Source organism: Microcaecilia unicolor, chromosome 1, assembly GCF_901765095.1.
Source record: "Microcaecilia unicolor chromosome 1, aMicUni1.1, whole genome shotgun sequence".
Lineage (NCBI taxonomy): Eukaryota > Metazoa > Chordata > Amphibia > Gymnophiona > Siphonopidae > Microcaecilia > Microcaecilia unicolor.
In genome coordinates, this window is record NC_044031.1 from 463510037 (window position 1) to 463529589 (window position 19553).

General features: G+C 44.5%; 1 protein-coding gene across 1 annotated transcript in view; it reads right to left on the reverse strand.

The window, feature by feature from the left end:
* Positions 1-1898: 1898 nt before the first annotated feature.
* LOC115476782 (acetyl-coenzyme A synthetase, cytoplasmic-like) overlaps positions 1899-19553 on the reverse strand; it is a 113839-nt gene continuing 96184 nt past the window's right edge. Inside the window, exons 14-18 of the mRNA XM_030213364.1 lie at positions 17995-18103; positions 13620-13688; positions 10676-10852; positions 9571-9645; positions 1899-3087 (exon numbers count right to left, since the gene is read on the reverse strand). Coding sequence (XP_030069224.1) covers positions 2960-3087; positions 9571-9645; positions 10676-10852; positions 13620-13688; positions 17995-18103 — 558 coding nt within the window. The 3' untranslated portion in view covers positions 1899-2959. The remainder of the gene's footprint in view (positions 3088-9570; positions 9646-10675; positions 10853-13619; positions 13689-17994; positions 18104-19553) is intronic.

Consider the following 19553-nt stretch of genomic DNA (forward strand, 5'->3'; position numbering starts at 1 on the left):
GAGGGACACCTTCTGCCTGGTTCTGGCTTTCTTTACCTGTGGAAATGCCTTTAAAAATGGCTCTCACTGCTGCAAAGTCCCTGGGTACTTTTTTAACCCAGGCTCTTTGCTCCAATTTTCAAAGTGGAATGTGCATACTTTAACAACTGCTTAAGGAAAAAGTATCCACAGGGATCTACACCTCATTTTCAGCAAATACGTTTTCTGTGCTTAGTTTTGAAAATCCATAACTATAAACAAACTTCCTCTCTCCCCACCACCTAATCCCACCCCTGGAACACCTCCACTACGATGCAAGTACAGTGGTGGAAATAAGTATTTGATCCCTTGCTGATTTTGTAAGTTTGCCCACTGACAAAGACATGAGCAGCCCATAATTGAAGGGTAGGTTATTGGTAACAGTGAGAGATAGCACATCACAAATTAAATCCGGAAAATCACATTGTGGAAAGTATATGAATTTATTTGCATTCTGCAGAGGGAAATAAGTATTTGATCCCCCACCAACCAGTAAGAGATCTGGCCCCTACAGACCAGGTAGATGCTCCAAATCAACTCGTTACCTGCATGACAGACAGCTGTCGGCAATGGTCACCTGTATGAAAGACACCTGTCCACAGACTCAGTGAATCAGTCAGACTCTAACCTCTACAAAATGGCCAAGAGCAAGGAGCTGTCTAAGGATGTCAGGGACAAGATCATACACCTGCACAAGGCTGGAATGGGCTACAAAACCATCAGTAAGACGCTGGGCGAGAAGGAGACAACTGTTGGTGCCATAGTAAGAAAATGGAAGAAGTACAAAATGACTGTCAATCGACAAAGATCTGGGGCTCCACGCAAAATCTCACCTCGTGGGGTATCCTTGATCATGAGGAAGGTTAGAAATCAGCCTACAACTACAAGGGGGGAACTTGTCAATGATCTCAAGGCAGCTGGGACCACTGTCACCACGAAAACCATTGGTAACACATTACGACATAACGGATTGCAATCCTGCAGTGCCCGCAAGGTCCCCCTGCTCCGGAAGGCACATGTGACGGCCCGTCTAAAGTTTGCCAGTGAACACCTGGATGATGCCGAGAGTGATTGGGAGAAGGTGCTGTGGTCAGATGAGACAAAAATTGAGCTCTTTGGCATGAACTCAACTCGCCGTGTTTGGAGGAAGAGAAATGCTGCCTATGACCCAAAGAACACCGTCCCCACTGTCAAGCATGGAGGTGGAAATGTTATGTTTTGGGGGTGTTTCTCTGCTAAGGGCACAGGACTACTTCACCGCATCAATGGGAGAATGGATGGGGCCATGTACCGTACAATTCTGAGTGACAACCTCCTTCCCTCCGCCAGGGCCTTAAAAATGGGTCGTGGCTGGGTCTTCCAGCACGACAATGACCCAAAACATACAGCCAAGGCAACAAAGGAGTGGCTCAGGAAGAAGCACATTAGGGTCATGGAGTGGCCTAGCCAGTCACCAGACCTTAATCCCATTGAAAACTTATGGAGGGAGCTGAAGCTGCGAGTTGCCAAGCGACAGCCCAGAACTCTTAATGATTTAGAGATGATCTGCAAAGAGGAGTGGACCAAAATTCCTCCTGACATGTGTGCAAACCTCATCATCAACTACAGAAGACGTCTGACCGCTGTGCTTGCCAACAAGGGTTTTGCCACCAAGTATTAGGTCTTGTTTGCCAGAGGGATTAAATACTTATTTCCCTCTGCAGAATGCAAATAAATTCATATACTTTCCACAATGTGATTTTCCGGATTTAATTTGTGATGTGCTATCTCTCACTGTTACCAATAACCTACCCTTCAATTATGGGCTGCTCATGTCTTTGTCAGTGGGCAAACTTACAAAATCAGCAAGGGATCAAATACTTATTTCCACCACTGTACATACGGGAAGGGGGAGCAATTTTCAGTTGATTTACATGGCTAAAGTGCTTTTTACCCATTGAAACCCCTTTGAAAACTACCCTCTATAGGACTCAGAGTCCGTTTAATATTAATATAACCCCCAGCACAATATGTGACTGTACCAGAAACACTGGCTTGAAAGCGACGTGTCTTTCTGGAGGTAAAAGCCATTCTGTGCAGATGAGACCTTTAGATTACCAGAGTTTGGTTATGCATGCTAACTGCACTGATAAAGGTCATGTTTTCAAACACCCAGGCACCACAGAGCGAGAACACATCAGAAAGGTCAAATAGTACTCTCTGTGCAGCCCCGCATAACACAACTAGAGCACCAACACTATAAGCTGATGACATCATTGCATTCAGTTCCTCTCTGCAGTAAATGGATATGCAAAAATGAACTTTAACTAACAGGCTGAAAGTCCAGAAAGATCCAGTTTTTAAAATTAGCCTCTCGCAATCAAACGTTAGAAGTAGATCAAGCCTACCTCATAATGTTAATAGCATTTTTATATTTTTAATATTGCATTTTTATATATTTTCTGGATAAAATCTGTTAAACCCAGAATAAGCAAGTAATTTGACTTAATGAAAAGACCATTTACAACCACGCAAAATAACATGGAAGGTAAATGTATAACAGGTCACCACCCTATGTAAGAAGACCAAGGAGGTACCTATTTTAAGCCTATTTTATAAATTATGTGTTTAAATTGTGACTCCACTCACACACTACTGAACACCCGTCTCCAAGCATTCCTAAACCTAGGTCCCATAAAAGTATGTACATTCTTCTCATCACATGGGTGGTAATCTTATAAGCGGCATTTAGCACATGTATATACCATTGTATATGCAAGAAATGCCTTAAAAAATTAATCCCCTTTGTGGAACACTTAATCACTTGATGGCTACAATCTTGTGCAAGACTGTTATGAGAGCATCAAAGGTTTGCACCATTCCACTTTTCAGAAATGAATGTAGGTCAGACTGGTTTCTCAAGGAGTGGAGTCTGTGCGCAGGAAGAAGTATTCAAGGGGCTTCATGCTGCTGCCTCACAGCGCTGGCTGAAAAGAATCTCTATGACCCTTGGGTCTGCAAGCGTAGATATATCTCCCAAATCTTTCTCATTCCGAGCTATCTGTCTCAGGACTCGTCTCATTATTTTACCTGTTAGAAAAAAAATGTGAAAAGGTTGGTTTTGCTTTTCCACCTGAAACATTGGAACAACGCTTCAAAAGAGATTTCAGTGCCAAAACCAAACAAATGTTATTTTATGTCTCAACTGTAAACTGAATGGAAATATGGAGGGTAATTAAGAGGGCGCCTACTTGAGTGGCCCTTTTACTAAGCCACATAGGCGCCTACGCACACCCAATGCGCGCCAAATTGGAGTTACCGCCTGGTTACCGCATGACCCTTGCGGTAATTTCAATTTTGGTGCGCGTCTGCTACGTGCATCTGAAAAATATTTTTTATTTTCTGACACGCGTAGACCATTACCGCACGGTTACCATGTGAGACCTTACTGCTAGGTCAATGGCTTGCGGTAAGGTCTCAGATCCAAAATGGACATTTTGCCGCAAGTCCATTTTCGGCAAAAATAAAAAAGGTATTTTTTGTAGGTGTGCTAAAAAATAATTCTGCGTGCACCCAAAACACAGGTATACACTACCACAGGCCATTTTTCAGCGCACCTTAGTAAAAGGACCCCTTAAGAAGGTAAGTAGGCACCTGCTTAGGTGTTATTTTATAAAGACAAATAAGTGGCTATTGTAACTTTGTATGTCTAAGTGCTTTGAAAATACGCCTCTAAGTGTCTTTATAAAATACTAGCAAACATTGTACAAATTGTGCCTATTTTGCAGGCCTGGATCTTCTTCAGTCTTGTGATAGAAGTTGCAGCCTCTGAGTGAGAGGTAGTCATGGTATTAACAGCAAAATCTGGTGTCTGGATTTAAAGGCCAAGATATATTGTTCCAGGAGCCCTCAGTTTATGGCTCCCAGCATCACAGCCATCCCTGCAATGACCAGACTAGGAAGAGTGGGAGGGGCAGGGTCTCTTAAAACAGTGGAAATATCTCCAGCTAGATGGGAGTGGCGGTTCATGGTGTCAGACTCCAGCTCTTGTCCCAACTGAGATGAAAGAACAAGGAGAAAGGAGACACTAAAGGGCAAAAAAATATGTATTGAATTTTACATTTTAAAAAAGGTAGTTTTCCACTCTTTTTTTGTGTCTGGATAACTTAATAGTTCTTTTAGGGTGGGAAAAGAGGTGTTGGATATCAGGCTAGGGGAATAATCAGCATGGGGGTGCAATATGGAAGGCACAGACCAGAAGGGGGAGGAAGAAATAACTGAAGATAGAAACCAGGAGAAGGAGCAAGAAGTTTCCTCCTCGTTTCCTTCCTGCCTTGTCCCTGTTGGCTTCATCCCAGTGGCATAGCTAAGGGTGGGCCTGGGTGGGCACAGGCCCACCCATTCTTGCCTCAGGCTCACCCAGTCAAGCAGCCCATGAGGCCCCCAAAACTCTTCAGTGGCAGCACTTCACTACTCTCTCTCCCTCTTCACTTGTGGCCTGGCATCTGCCCGTCTCTCTACCCCCCCTCCTAGTCTACCTCAGAGCTACTGCTGGCAGCATGCTGCGCTGGCCCTGCAGGCTTCTCTCTAACATGTCCTGCCCTCAATGATGTCACCTCTTGTTTTTTTGGTGGGAATGTGGTAGAGAGAAGCCTGCAGGTCCGGCGCAGGATGACTATAGGCATTGCGATGGACAATGGCTCTGAGGTAGGACCGGGGGGAGGGGGTTCAGAGAGAAACGGAAAGACGTTGGGTCATTGAACCCCCCCCCACTATATTGTAGCATTGGGGGTGAGAAGGGCCCACCCAGGTTACCGTGTTTCCCCGAAAATAAGACACTGTCTTATATTAATTTTTGTCCCCAAAAATGCGCTAGGTCTTATTTTCAGGGGCTGTCTTATTTTTCGTGGAAACATCGGGGTTGGCCCACTCGCCCTCCGTCACTCCAGGAACTAACCTTAAACGCCTCCTTTCACCTTCGCAGCAGCAGGGCAGGCCACTCCTTCCTTCCGTGTCCCGCCCTCGCCTGACGTAATGTCCGCGAGGGTAGGGCACGGAAGGAGGTCTGCCCTGCTGCTGCTTGCTGCGAAGGTGAAAGGAGGCGTTTAAGGTTAGTTCCGGGAGCGACGGAGGGTGGGTGGAGGGGGGCCCGGTGACCTCGGGTGGGGAGGGAGGCCCGGGGGCGGCCTTGTCCGGCTCTCGGCGGTCCTGCTTTCAAACAAAAATTTGCTAGGTCTTACTTTCGGGGGAGGCCTTATATCTACCAATTCAGGAAAACCTCTACTAGGTCTTATTTTCGGGGGATGTCTTACTTTCGGGGAAACAGGGTAACTCTGGGCCCACTCAAAATGGCAGGTCTGCCTATGCTCCTGCTTCATCCCCTTCCCCTACCGACCCCTGTTCCACCAGCTGAAGCAGTATGAGGCAGTGCGCATCAGGTTGCTTCCTCCTTCTCTGCTATCTGGGGCCAGATTTCCACAAGATACTATGGAGCTGCACAGTTCAAAGCAGCCAAGTTCAGTTCCTAGCAGCCAAGAGGGAAAATGCTCCATGAGATAGTGCTTCTTTCCTCTTCCTTCCATCGGCCACATCAGCAGCAATGCTTGAGAGGTGCACTGGGAAGAACTGCCAGGAGCTTGAAATCGGTTGGGGATTGAGGGAAGAGAAGAATATCAGCCATCCCTGACTAGACTCCTGATATCCCACAAATAAGTGGATAAAATACTGTGGTAGCCATGCTAGTCCACTTTAAAGGTAATAAATGGAATTAAAACAAAAGAAAGAAAAATAAGGTTGGACTAACTTGGCATGAGACAGATACTGTATCTTTTGCCACAGCATTACAGATAGCCAAGAATACTGATTATATGTCTTTAAAAAAACTGCCCCAGAAAATCTACAGCAATTGCAGCTAAAAAGTGTTTCCTATTGTAATTTTTTAAAAGAATGTGAAAGTTACACAATGCTTTATTACACACACTCACACACACACACACAGACACAGACACAGACACACAAGGATTAACACCAGCTGCACATACTATAGCAAGACATGTTTTTAGATTAAATATTGTAAACTGCCTAGATCAGTGGTTCCCAAACCTGGTCCTGGAGGCACCCCAGCCAGTCAGGATTTCAGGTATCCACAACGAATATTCATGAGAGAGAGATTTGAATGCACTGCCTCCACTGTATGCAAATCTCTCTCATGAATATTCATTGTGGATATCCTGAAACCCTAACTGGCTGGTTGCTTCCAGGACTAGGTTTGGGAACCACTGACCTAGATGGTATCCACTGATACCCTAGGATAATATTCAAGCACCTTTAACCCCCTTATTTTCTTTCTCCTGTTACTCTATCTTACCTATCTGTGGGGCGCTTTTACAAAGCCATGGTAGCCCTACTGCAGCAATGGTGTGCGGCAAATTGGTTCTAGCTCGGCAGAGTGCCGGTTTATGCTGTGCACCATTTCCGATGCTCAAAAAAAAAAAAATTTTTCACACTGGGGGTTTATCTGGCAGTCATCGGCAGCCCTTTATGCTGCTCTGTTACTGCTCCCCCAGGAAATGGCTACGTGGCAAGTGCCTAACTTACTGCATAGCCATTTCCGTAAAAAAAAAATCCTTTTACCCAGTGTGGTAAAAGGGGGCATCGGTGTACGGCGATGCCATCACATGGATTCTTTTACCTTAGCTTGGTAAAAGGACCCTTATATGTTCCATCTTTGTTTATACCCTATGCTGTGTAATAAAATATTTTATTATGTATTGTGTTGACATTGTAAGTAGTATACTATGCCATACTTTGATTTGTTATTTAAATATTTTTTACTGCTGTAATTGTCTACTGCTTATATTTGACTTATTCTTGCTGTACACCACTTCAAATGAATTCCTTCATAAAGACGGTAAATAAATTCTAATAAATAAAGGAAACTATTTGAACTTTGCAGGCGGCATTTGTTTTACACACCGACGAGGGCATTTAAATTGTTCACAGTGGTGCTGAATAACTGGGCAAAGCAGGGAGAGCTGATAGTCAAACCACTATCCAGAAAACTATCTGGATAAAAGGTAGGAGAGCAAGTTTTGTATCCTAACTTTCCCAGGTAAGTATCCAGATAGGAGTCTGACTATCACAGTCTTGCCACTATCCAGACAGCGGCACTATGAGGGTAATTCTATGAGGGGAGCCTAGATATTTGAAGTTTATTTTATAAAGAAAAATAGATGCCTGCTTTTCTTTATAGAATACTATAGTACATGGCCGAAAACACACACCTATATTTAAGGCACAGACACAACATCAGCTAAGCTGGTATAAATCAGGAGCGTCATAAGCACAAACTGCACCCTGTGCAACATGCTCCCTACTGTCGCGGTGCACTCTTGCCCTGCCCACTTTGATGACATCAGCACAAGGGAAGCCAATGGATGGTTTCCCTTGTGCCCTGTGCGGCCGTACATAGCTTGCTACGGCCCTGGTATAAATGCTCACATCCAGATTATAAAATCTTACAATCTACACACACAGGAATCTACCCTATCCATATTCTGCCCAAACTCTGCCCCATGGGCGTAGACTGGGGGGGGGGGGGCGAGGGGGGGCAATGCCCCCCCAAACGGCGACGAGGCGCCACCGCGCCAGTAGTTAAGAAAAAAAAACCAAGCAGGCACGCGCTCCTCTCCGTCCGCTTGGCTTCCCTGCCCTCTCTGTCTGCGTCCTGCCTTCCTCTGACGTCATTTCCTTTCGGGCGGGACGCAGACAGAGAGGGCAGGGAAGCCAAGCGGACGGAGAGGAGGGTGTCCGTCTACCCCCTTCTCTTCCTCCCTCCGGCGCAGGCAGCAGTCTTTTTCAGCTTTCCTGGCAGCGGTAGCGATGTACACGCTGCCTTCGGCTCTGCCCCGAAGCCTTCTCTTCAAGTTCCTGTTCCCGCATAGGTGGGAACAGGAACTTGAAGAGAAGGCTTCCGGGGCAGACCGAAGGCAGTGTGTACATCGCTACTGCTGCCAGGAACGCTGAAAAAGACTGCTGCCTGCGCCGGAGGGAGGGAGGGAGGGATGAAGAGAGGGGGTTAGACGGAGTCACGATCTTGGACCTCGCGGGGGGGGGGGGGGCAGCAGATGGAAGATGGATGGGACTGGGAGGGGTGGGGAGCAGAGGGAAGGAGCAAGAGATGGTTGGGACTGGGAGGGTGGGGAGCAGAGGGAAGGAGCAAGAGATGGTTGGGACTGGGAGCGTTAGGAGCAGAGGGAAGGACCAGGAGATGGATTGGAGTGGGAGGGGTGGGGAGCAGAGGGAAGGAGCAAGAGATGGATGGGACTGGGAGTGTTGGGAGCAGAGGGAAGATGGATGGGACTGGGAGGGGTGGGGAGCAGAGGGAAGGAGCAAGAGATGGTTGGGACTGGGAGGGGTGGGGAGCAGAGGGAAGGAGCAAGAGATGGTTGGGACTGGGAGCGTTGGGAGCAGAGGGAAGGACCAGGAGATGGATTGGAGTGGGAGGGGTGGGGAGCAGAGGGAAGGAGCAAGAGATGGATGGGACTGGGAGTGTTGGGAGCAGAGGGAAGATGGATGGGACTGGGAGGGGTAGGGAGCAGAGGGATGGACCAGGAGATGGATGGGATTGGGACAGGTCAGGCACAGCAGAGTGAAGGAGCAGAAGATGGATGGGACAGAGGGATGGTGAGCAGAGGGAAGGAACAGAAGATGGATGGGACTGGGAGGGGTGGGGAGCAGAGGGAAGCCTACTGGAAAGAAGACACTGCATAAAACAGAAGACACTGGGACCAAAGCGAATAGAAAAACGAAATGATCAGACAACAAAGGTAGATAAAAGTATTTTATTCAGAATTTATTAATTGAAATGTCAGCTTTTTGAAATGTGCATCTGTGATATTTTGCCTGTAAATTTCAATTTCTTCCTCCATATTAGCATATTCATTTGCATATGTATATATGCAAATGAATATGCTAATATGCTCCGCCCATCCTTTGCCCCCCCCAAATGAAACAGTCAAACTACGCCTATGTCTGCCCATGTGAATGTCCACTCGCAAAGTATGCGTACTTACATAATACTGCTTACCTGGAAAGTGCTCATTTATACATAAGTATTTGCATTCTCATGTACAAATCTAGAACATTGGCATTTACACACATTCTAAAACTGGGCACCTCCTTACAGAATTACCCATTATCTGGATAATGCCACTGAATACCCATAGCCCTTAGTGCTTGCTAAGGGTAATATCCTGAAACAGTGGCAATTATCTGGATATTTCCCTTTGAATATCGACCCATAAGGTTCTAAACAGAATTTTGATAAAATGTATTAATCTTTGCAACTGGATAAACCTGGGAAAACTGAAGCTCATGGACTTAGCCTGCTGTGCTCACAAAAGACAACACAGACCAAAAATGAGCCGAGGCAGTCATTATCCCTCCTCCTCCCCAGGGCTCCAAAATTATTATCTCAGCAGCAGTAGTTACCTCCTGTCACTTCACCAGCACCCAGTGTCTCCTGATCTATGGGGTAATGGGTAAAAGGCATACAATACCATTATCAATTACCTGAACGTGTTTTTGGTAATCCCGGTGCATTCTGAATGAAGTCTGGAGTAGCAATAGGTCCAATTTTTTCACGAACTGAAAAGGATAAAATTGACAGTATGCTATCAAAAAGAACTTTGCTGTTTGTACAGAACAGTTTTGCCAGCAATTAAGAAAATATTATTTTTTTGATACATATTTCTCATATTAAACTTTGGACAATATCACCTTATTTTTTGAGACATTCTACATTCCCATTCTACTTTGTTTACTTTTTGGTTTTACTATTTTTATAAATGCTGTGTTCTCCTACCCTGCTTTTTCTGTAGTCACCCTGTAGTTTCATGCCTGTCACAAAACTGCAGCCAGGACATTATCAAGAAGATGTTGCTTGTACAACATCTAAAGCCCTTCTCAATATGGCTACCTACAACTGTCATTTCCTCATGGGATTGCACAGTGGCAGGGACAGTTACCTACTAGTGGGTTGCCCTGAGCGGTGACGTCAGATGCTATTGGAGCTGGAGTTATGGCATTATTGGATGGTTTTTGCTTAGGGGAAGGTTTTTGTTTTTTTGAGGGGGGGGGAGGGTGTTGGGGAACAATCTTGTTTTATGTTTCTGAAGTTTGTTGGCTGTATTTTTGTGAAAATTTACAATAAAGATTGTCTAAAAAAAAAAGTGAAACACAACTTGTGATTAAGGTCTTTTCCCCTCACATTTAGTTGTTGATCAAAGAGTTCACTTTGATTTTTATACCACAGTTTTTCATTGTGTGTGCCAGTTTATGGGTTTGTTTGTTTGTTTGTTTTTTAAACACCAGTGGATTTCTATCTTGGGTTGCAAATAAAAATCTTTAGCTGTGTGCTGATGAGATGTGCCAGTGTTGGCACCCCTGCGAATGCCAATTCGATGCAAACTCTGCTAGTCTGCACTTTATAAGAAAGTTTGCACCAGTACTTCTAGAACAATGAATCTAGCTCAAACATACAAAAACAAAAGAGAAGACCACATTTCACAAAAAATGCCTCTCAATATCCACCAGTCAAGGTCATGGATTAATGTCTTTCAATCAAATTGGTCAACTTAAGGTGGGGAAATAGAATATAAAATTAAGTATGCAATACCTTGCTTTTTCAGCTCGGCACTCAGAGACTCGGTAAACATCATCCCATCTTTCAGGGTGACAAAGCAATAGAGACTCTCTCCCTTCACCGCATGGGGGCAGCTGACCACCGCAGCCTCTGCCACTGCCGGGTGCTTCGTCAGTGCTGACTCCACCTCTGAAGTGCTGAGCAGGTGCCCTGATTGCAAAGAGCAAAGGGTTCACAAAACAAGTCAAGGTTCAATGGAGAGAAGCTTCTTATCTAAAATACTGTTCTGTGGGCAGCAGTGTTGAAGAAAAAAAAAAAGAAAACGCTGAGGGATCCTGAAGACAGAACAACGGAAAGTTCAATCCAAAGAGGCAGTAGTACACGTTGCAATAGCAATGATCACAAACTAACCCATTCTACTTAAAACTCTTTCTTTCTTCCTAGTTGCCGATACCATCATTTCTGAATAAATATTCTTAATTGGCCTCTTCCAGGACAACCATATCTTCATTAGAATGCAGAAGTATATGTTTTGCATTTACATTAAGAACAATTTGAGCCAGCCCAATGAACTGGTGTCAATTCTGCAAGCTGCCAGGCAGGAAATTCCTGAACAGTGTTTTGGTCCTTGGAGGATCCTGCAGAGGCAGCATTAGAGGAATGGAACCACAGTGACAACTACTGGCCAGAGTCTAGATACAAGTGGGCCAGTGTCTCAAAGTCCCTGGCTGACTGTTACTGTAATAACTAGGAAATATGCAAGTAAAATGTTGGGTAGATGTGTATGAAGGCATATGGTGTCAATTCCCAGGAGAAACAAAACCTGGTTCTGATTGAGCCAGACACCCCAAGCAGCTGGAGAAAAGTGTCAGGTCAAAACATGTTATTTTTCATTCTCTTTATCATATTTCTCTTCATCTGCCTCCTCTATTCCTTTGTTCTCATCAAAACAGCTTGCATCTTTCCCTTCCAAAAGGAAAGTGCGTGTTGGATCACAGCATGACATATCAAAAAGATCCTTTTTAGAAGAAGATGGCAAACGTGGGGATGTGAGGATTTGGGTGGTGGCTTTCTGTAAATCACTTTGGGCTGGCAAAAGGGAAGTAAGACAAAAATCAAAACAAATCTTTCCTCCTGCTACTCCACCTCTGGGGTGTTGTGGTGTTTGTTGAAGATTGGGTCCTGGGCGGGAAGAGTTAAAGGGTCATGGATTTGATATACTATCTTCTGTGCTACAAAGCAGTTCACATTCATTGTATGCAGCTACTTTCTCTCTCTCTAGTGGATTCACAATCTAAGTTTTGTACCTGGGGAAACAGAGTTAGATGACTTGCCCAAAGTCACAAGGAGTTACAGTGGGAACTGAACCCATCTCCACAGGTTCTCAGCCCACTGCGATAACCATTAGGCTACTTCTCCACTCTGCTATTTATGGAAGACTGAGCCAGAAAGATGAATTATTTGTTGAAGATTGGCCCACAGGAGACAGGGTGAAGGGCTGGTGGTGAATCTGGGCTGTTTTTGCCATGCCTACTAGCCCTTTCAGTGTGATCAAGTTTGCGCAAAGGTTGTAGATTTCTCATGGTAACAGAGTTAATATGAGGGAAGATCCACCAGGAGGTGGAAAACTCAAGCACCCCACGGTAAAAACAACAATGTGCAAAAAGTGGGAGTACGACCAAGGAAACCAGACGCTGGAAGACGTTCTTAAATAAAAACTTTATTAGAGATTTGAAGACTCGACACGTCGTGTTTCGGCCGTCAAGCCTGCATCAGGAGTCTATAAAAAGTACATTTATATATGATATGTGTGATAAAAGAACAACAAAAAAAATTTTAATAATAAATGAAATAAAACACATATAATACATATAATAAAACTGATTATAAAAATACTGTATATGAATTTATGAAATAATAATGCAATACAAAAACATGTCATATATAAATAATTCAAAATGTATATATACGCATAAATTTAAACAATAAATATAAAATGATAAAAGTTACACATACATGTAAAAAATAAATAAGAAAATTATGTATGCTTACATGTGCTGTATTAAGATAACATACATTTAGAGAATATGAAATTAATCAAAAGTTTAAAATCAACTAAATGAATTAAAGAAATTATGGAGAAAGAACTGTGAGGAAATCATAGAGAACCTTGTTAATTTTCATAATACATAACCGCATTACTTATAGAAAAAGAATATATGGGAAAAAATAGCAAATTTGAATGAGTGGGAAAGATCACAAAAATATAAATTAGAGAAGTACTTATTTCATTTATTATTAAATTTTTTTTTGTTGTTCTTTTATCACACATATCATATATAAATGTACTTTTTATAGACTCCTGATGCAGGCTTGACGGCCGAAACACGACGTGTCGAGTCTTCAAATCTCTAATAAAGTTTTTATTTAAGAACGTCTTCCAGCGTCTGGTTTCCTTGGTCGTACTCCCACTTTTTGCACAACAGAGTTAATATGTCAACAGTAGTCAATACCATGGGAAAATTTTCATATAATTTTAGCTCCTTACATTAGGCACTAAAGCCTGCTTTACCACATGTGTTGAATTTGGAAGGCTACTTACAATATAGCACACTTTAGGGCACAGGCCCCTTACAGGCTGCAATGCTGGCCTAGCATCAGTGACTTTTCCCAATCCTTCAGGTCCCTAGGGGCACACTAGCCAGTAAACAAGATGTTCTAATCTGAATAGCTTGTGTGACTCGTATTTAGATAGCACACTATTTCACAGTTTCGGGTTGTTACCCAGGTCTCCCCAAATCAACAAAATGAAAAATAAATAAATAATAAGAAGGAAGGAAGGTTCAAATAAGAGAGTTTTGCCTATTTTTCCGTGTTGCATGTTTAGCAAATCAAGACCTAAATCTAAATGGAGAAGTACAAAAGTACAAAACAAGGTGACGTCAACGGAAGGAATAATACTGCAAGTCTCCCCCACCTGAAACATTAAGCATGTCATCGATTCTTCCAGTGATCCAATAGTAACCATCTTTGTCCCTTCGGCAGCCTGCAAGTTAAAAAGGAAACAAGACCGACAGTAAGATCAGATTCCCATTTTCCTAGAGCAGAGTTTGTATAATAAAAGCATTTTCTTTTTAGGTAATGCATTTCATATACTGCCTTTCTGTGGTACAACCAAAGCACTTTACATATATTACATGCAGGTACTTTCTCTGTCCCCACTGAGCTCACAGTCTAAGTTTCTGTACCTGGGGAAATGGAGAGTTAGGTAACTTGCCCAGAGTCACAAGGAGCTGCAGAGGGAATCAAACCCAATTCCCCTGGTTCTCAGCCCATTGCACTAACCATTAGGCTACTCCTGCACTCCACATAGGGGTCAATATTCAAAATGGTAGGTGCAGATGGTGAGCGTCAATTGAGAAGAACATTGAGGAGTGTGTGGGTAAAGTTTTTCACAGATGGCCCCTGTTATTTATTTATTTGGATTTTGCTCACATCTTTTTCAGTAAAGGGGTAAAGGTAAGTAACATTTAGGTACAGTGTGTACAGTGCTTTTTTTGTAGAAAAAAAGGTGCCGGTACTCATTATGGGTGGGGTCACCCCATATGACTCCACCCCTATTATAGCCACACCCACATCAGCCACACCCCTTGTACCAGCCATGGCGCATATAAACACACATCATTGAAAATATTATACTGGTATAGGAGAAAAAAATAAAGTGATTTATTTTCATTATAAATCATTTCTGTAAGCTGTTACAGCTCCAGTATACCCAGTGCAAAATAAGACAGCAGATGTAAATTCTCAAATTGGACATATTCCAAACACTAAAATGAAAATAAAATGATTTTTTCTACCTTTGTTGTCTGGCGACTTTGTTTTTCTGTCCATATTGGTCCCAGTCTCTGATTCTGCTGCTCTCTATCTGTTCTCTCAACTCCGCTTCCAGAGCTTCCTTTCCATGCATTTCTTTACTTTCTTCTTCATTTCTTGCCCTTCATCCATAAGTAAAAGCTGGGTCCTCCTCCATGGAATTGACTGGAGGAGGTATAACGTGGATCCAGCTTTTGCCTATTTTCCCCATTCATGTGCAGTTTTTCTTCCCTTTCCCTCATCTCCATTCATGTCCAGCATTTCTCCTCTCTCTTCCCTCCCCTGTATCCATCCAAGCAATAATTCTCTCTTCCCTCTCCTCCATCCAAATCCAGCATTTCTCCTCTGCCCGCTGTCCTCCCCTGCCATCCATCTCCCCCTCTCTCACCCCAAGGGTCCAGCAAGTATTCTTCACTCTTCCCTCACTTCTGTTGTGTCTCCTCTTTGCAGGGTCAGCACTTCTCCCTCTTCCTTCTTTCCCCGCATGTCCTGGCATCTCTCTCTCTTTCTTGTCCTTCCAATCCCCACCCCCAAAGTCCAGCACCTCTTTCCCTCTCTGTGGCCCTTCTCTTCCTCATTCCTCTCACCTCACTGAATCTCTTTCTTTTGTACCTAACCTCCCTATCCAGCACTTCTCCGCTTCTTTGCACCCATCGATGCAGCACCTCTGTCCCTCATTGACCTTATTCAGCAACTCTGTCCCTCTCTACCCCTCCTGATGCAGCACTTCACTCTTTCCTTGCCCCCCCATGCAGTACCTGTCTTCCTCATTGCTCCCTTCAATGCAGCATCTCTCTCCTTCTTTGACTCCCCATGCAGCAACTCTCTCCTTCCTTACCACCCCCCCCCCCCAATGCAGCACTTCTCTCCCTCCCTCCAACCTCCCCCCATGCAATACCTAATCTGAGATAATAGCCTTCCTGTTGGCAGATCCGGTACCAAAGTACTTCATCTTCTGCAAGAAATTTCCAAGTTTTGCTTACCTGAGCACACCTTCCCAGTTCTACCCTCTCCAGATACTGGAATATTCATAGTGCCAACTCATAAGGCAGCTGGATGTCAAAGAAGGCAGAAGGGAATCTCACTTATTTCATTGAAGTCGCTGATGAGTTGCTCCACCAAACTGCTGGAGCCTGACCTCGGAGCTGCCTCCTTCCCAGCCGGGGTGCCTCGACCCTTTGTCCACGACGGGCTGCTGTTACCCTCTAGCAGCCTTTCCAACAACTGAAGGTACTCGTGTGGGCCCCGCGGGAACTCTGGGCCTGCTGGCTGCCGCTGTTCCCTGGTCACGGGTTGAAAACGACACCGGCTGCTAGACCCCAGCCCATCCTTCCTGTTCCGCCACGGCTCTCTTTCGCTGCAGGTGTTCGCGCTGCTCCCCTGACCTTCCCCCACCGGCCCAGGTGCTCAGCTCGGTCCGCCATTGCCTGCGGAACTCCTCCAGGGGGAGGGGGCCCTCTCCGGCCATCACCACCGTGTCAGGCGCGGGAGGGGGGAACGCGCCCGGATAGCCACTCAGGGAAGGCGCCAACGCCAGGGTCACTCACGAGCCCTAACAACGGCCCACTTTCCAGTACCTAGCTGGCTGCCTGTCTCCTAAGCAGTGTTAACACGTCAGCAGGAACAGGCTGCTTCAGCCAATCCCAGGGGCCTTCCTTCAGCGTGTTCCGCCCCTGAGGGCTAAAGGAAGGCCCTGGGATTGGCTGAAGCAGCCTATTCCTGCTGAAGTATTAACACTGCTTAAAAAAAAATTAAGCGCGGGTTTGACTTCGCGCGAAGCAAAAGAAGGAGGGTGGGGGGGTGGGAAGAGGAGGAGAAACAGAGCGAGAGAAAGAGAAGAAAATGCCCAAAAGCCACAGAGAGGACGCCATCGACACTGCCAGGTGGGGGACCAGAGCCCAACATTAAAAAAAAAAAATAACCGGCTCTCGCGAGCCAGTGCACGCCAGCTCCAGCTCATCACCGGACCTCACAAAAAAGATGCCGGTACACCGTACCGGCGCGTACCGGCACAAAAAAAGCACTGAGTATGTATATCCCTGAGGCAATAGAAGGTTATGGGGCCTTTTTATTAAAGTTTAGCATGTGCTAAATACCACATGGCCCCTAGGTAGAAAATAGGACATGCAGCATTTAGCACACCCTAAGCTTTAGTAAAAGGGCCCTCTGTGACTTGCCCAGGATCACAAGGAGCAGCAGTAGGATTTGAATTGAACTCCCCTTTATACCAAGCCCAGTACTCTAACCACTAGACTACTCCTCCACAATTTTAAAAGACTCCCTGGAAACATTAGTGTCCCAATGTTCCTGGGTAATGCAAGTAATGCCACCTCAAAGTTGGCATTATCTTTCTATAAATAACACATGAGTGTCTAACCTCAGCCCTCGCCAGCTCATGTTTTCAGGATTTTCCAAATGAATATGCATGAGATCTATTTGCATACAATGGTTGCAGTACATGCAAATAGATTTCATGCATATTCATTGGGGAAATCCTGAAATCCCAACTGGCTTGTGACCCTCCAGGACCAAGGTTGGACAACCCTGGAATAACACAATGCAAGTTAGTTATTCATTTCACATAATAATGAGCTGGTTTGACAGTGCATCACTAAAAAAAAAATCATATGTTAAAAATAAATAACACATGATTTTACTATTTAATGCAAATAATGTGTGTTATTTCCTTAATGCATGTTAGTCACTTTCCTTTTAAGACACCTGAAGAAACTGTAATATGGAACACTGAAGTGATCCTGCCATTGACCGAGGAGTTAATGTCACAATGGTCTACCCTCTATATACTATAACAGCGCCAAAGATTAATTATATTTCTAGTATGATACTTCTTTCATGTCCAATTAGAAAAACATTCTAAGTTGATTTCTTTGGAATAACAGAACCCCTCAGATCACCCCAGGAGCTGGGAAGAGTTAATTTTCCACACTTTCATAAATACCACACCTCGTTTCATTTGCCTGAAGGCTGCCTTTGGATCCATAACCTAGATACAAATTAGAAATGCATCTGGTTGCATCTGCAGGAAGATCAGTCCTCTTCTATATCTATAAACTCCTCCCAAACACATCTACCCTTTTGCAATTCAAAAATAAAAACATTGGGTGCCTTTCAAATATTTGAGAATGGCCTTTCCAATACACATGCTTTATCACACCAGGACCTCACCAGTAAAGACCCAACACAAGGTAGTCAGCTGGAAGCAGTGGCAATCAAAGCACATCTCAACCTTGGGTCAGTTACCTCTGGGCAGTACTTAAGTCATCTCTCAATTTGCTATAAGAGTGTGGGCATCTAGCAGTGATGGTAGGCATTTATAAACGTATTTTGGAAAATAAAGTTAACTGATTCCCTTACTAAAGATGTTTTGGATGCTTGTTTTACAGAATACATATAAATGAAGGTATCTGTCATCTTTATTAAGTATACCAGCTAGAACAAAAAAAAACCCATCTTACCATCTCCTGCCACGTAGTAACCAGGAAACTTTTTGAAGTAGGTGCTTTCAAAGCGTTCACGGTTGCCGTACACTGTCCGCATTATTGATGGCCATGGCTGCTTGAAAACCTGCAACAGGAGAAAGTAACAAGCAATGAAACGTTTTTGGGCTCAAATAAAACTGTTCTGCTTGTAGAAATGATGCACAAGGATCCTCTCAAGCTTGCATATTGCTTCGCGCCTGGCTGATGCCTCCCTCTGTACACACAGAGTTATGTCAAACTAACACAAGACTCATCGGAGTCCCAGAGAATTTTAATGCAAGAGTATATAACTTGCAGAAGATTTTATCTGGTAGTCTTACATTTCAGTGCATGCTGAACATTTTGGAGAGCTTCAGCATGTCTCTCTCATCTTCAGTTATTACAGGCTAGATATTTTCAGAGGGTAATTTTATAAAGGGGGTGCCTAGCTTAAGAGACCAGGTAGGCATCTACTTAGGTGCTTTCATTTATTTAGACATGTTTCAGTCACATCCAGAATACAAAAAGGTGCTCTGAGCAGCTGACCACTGGAGGGATTAAGGCTTGACCCCTCATGAATCCGGATAGTGGTTGCTGCCCCCCTCCCCTGAAAGTGAAGCTGGAAAGGGTCTATGATAGCACCAGGTATTATGGGCATTCTGAACAAAGGAGAAAGCAGATCTGAGGAGTAGCCTAGTGGTCATTGCAATGAACTATAAAGCAGAGGACCCAGGTTCAATTCCCACTTCCGCTCTCATTTTAATTTCCTTTAAATTGCGAGCCCTCCATTAGCAGATTCAAAGGCATGGATTAATGAGACAAAGTCAACATGGATTTAGTGAAGGGAAATCTTGCCTCACCAATCTACTACATTTCTTTGAAGGGGTGAACAAACGTGGATAAAGGTGTGCCTGTTGATATTGTGTATCTGGATTTTCAGAAGGCGTTTGACAAAGTGCCTCATGAAAGACTCCAGAGGAAATTGGAGAGTCATGGGATAGGAGGTAATGTTCTATTGTGGATTAAAAACTGGTTAAAAGATAGAAAACAGAGAGTAGGGTTAAATGGTCAGTATTCTCAACGGAGAAGGATAGTTAGTGGGGTTCCCCAGGGCTCTGTGCTGGGGCTGCTGCTTTTTAACATATTTATAAAAGACCTAGAGTAACTAGTGAGGTAATTAAATTTGCTGATGACACAAAGTTATTCTAAGTCGTTAAATCGAGGGAGGATTATGAAAAATTACAAGAAGACCTTATGAGACTGGGAGACTAGGCGCAGGGCCGTGCCGATGCGGTAAGTGGGGTAAGCGCCGCAGGGGGGCGCCCACCTCTGGAGGGCGCCGCCGCGGTGCTTACTCTCGCCCCGCGCCGCCGAGGCCTTTAAATCTTTTACCTGGTCGCAGCAGCGTCAGTGAAAGCGCTGCCGACGTCTCCCTTCCCTTGCACTCATTGGTTCCCTCAGTGTCCCGCCTTCTTCTGACGTCAGAAGAAGGCGGACACTGAGGGAACCAAGAGCGCGAAGGGAAAGTAGACGTCGGCAGCGCTCCGCTTTCACTG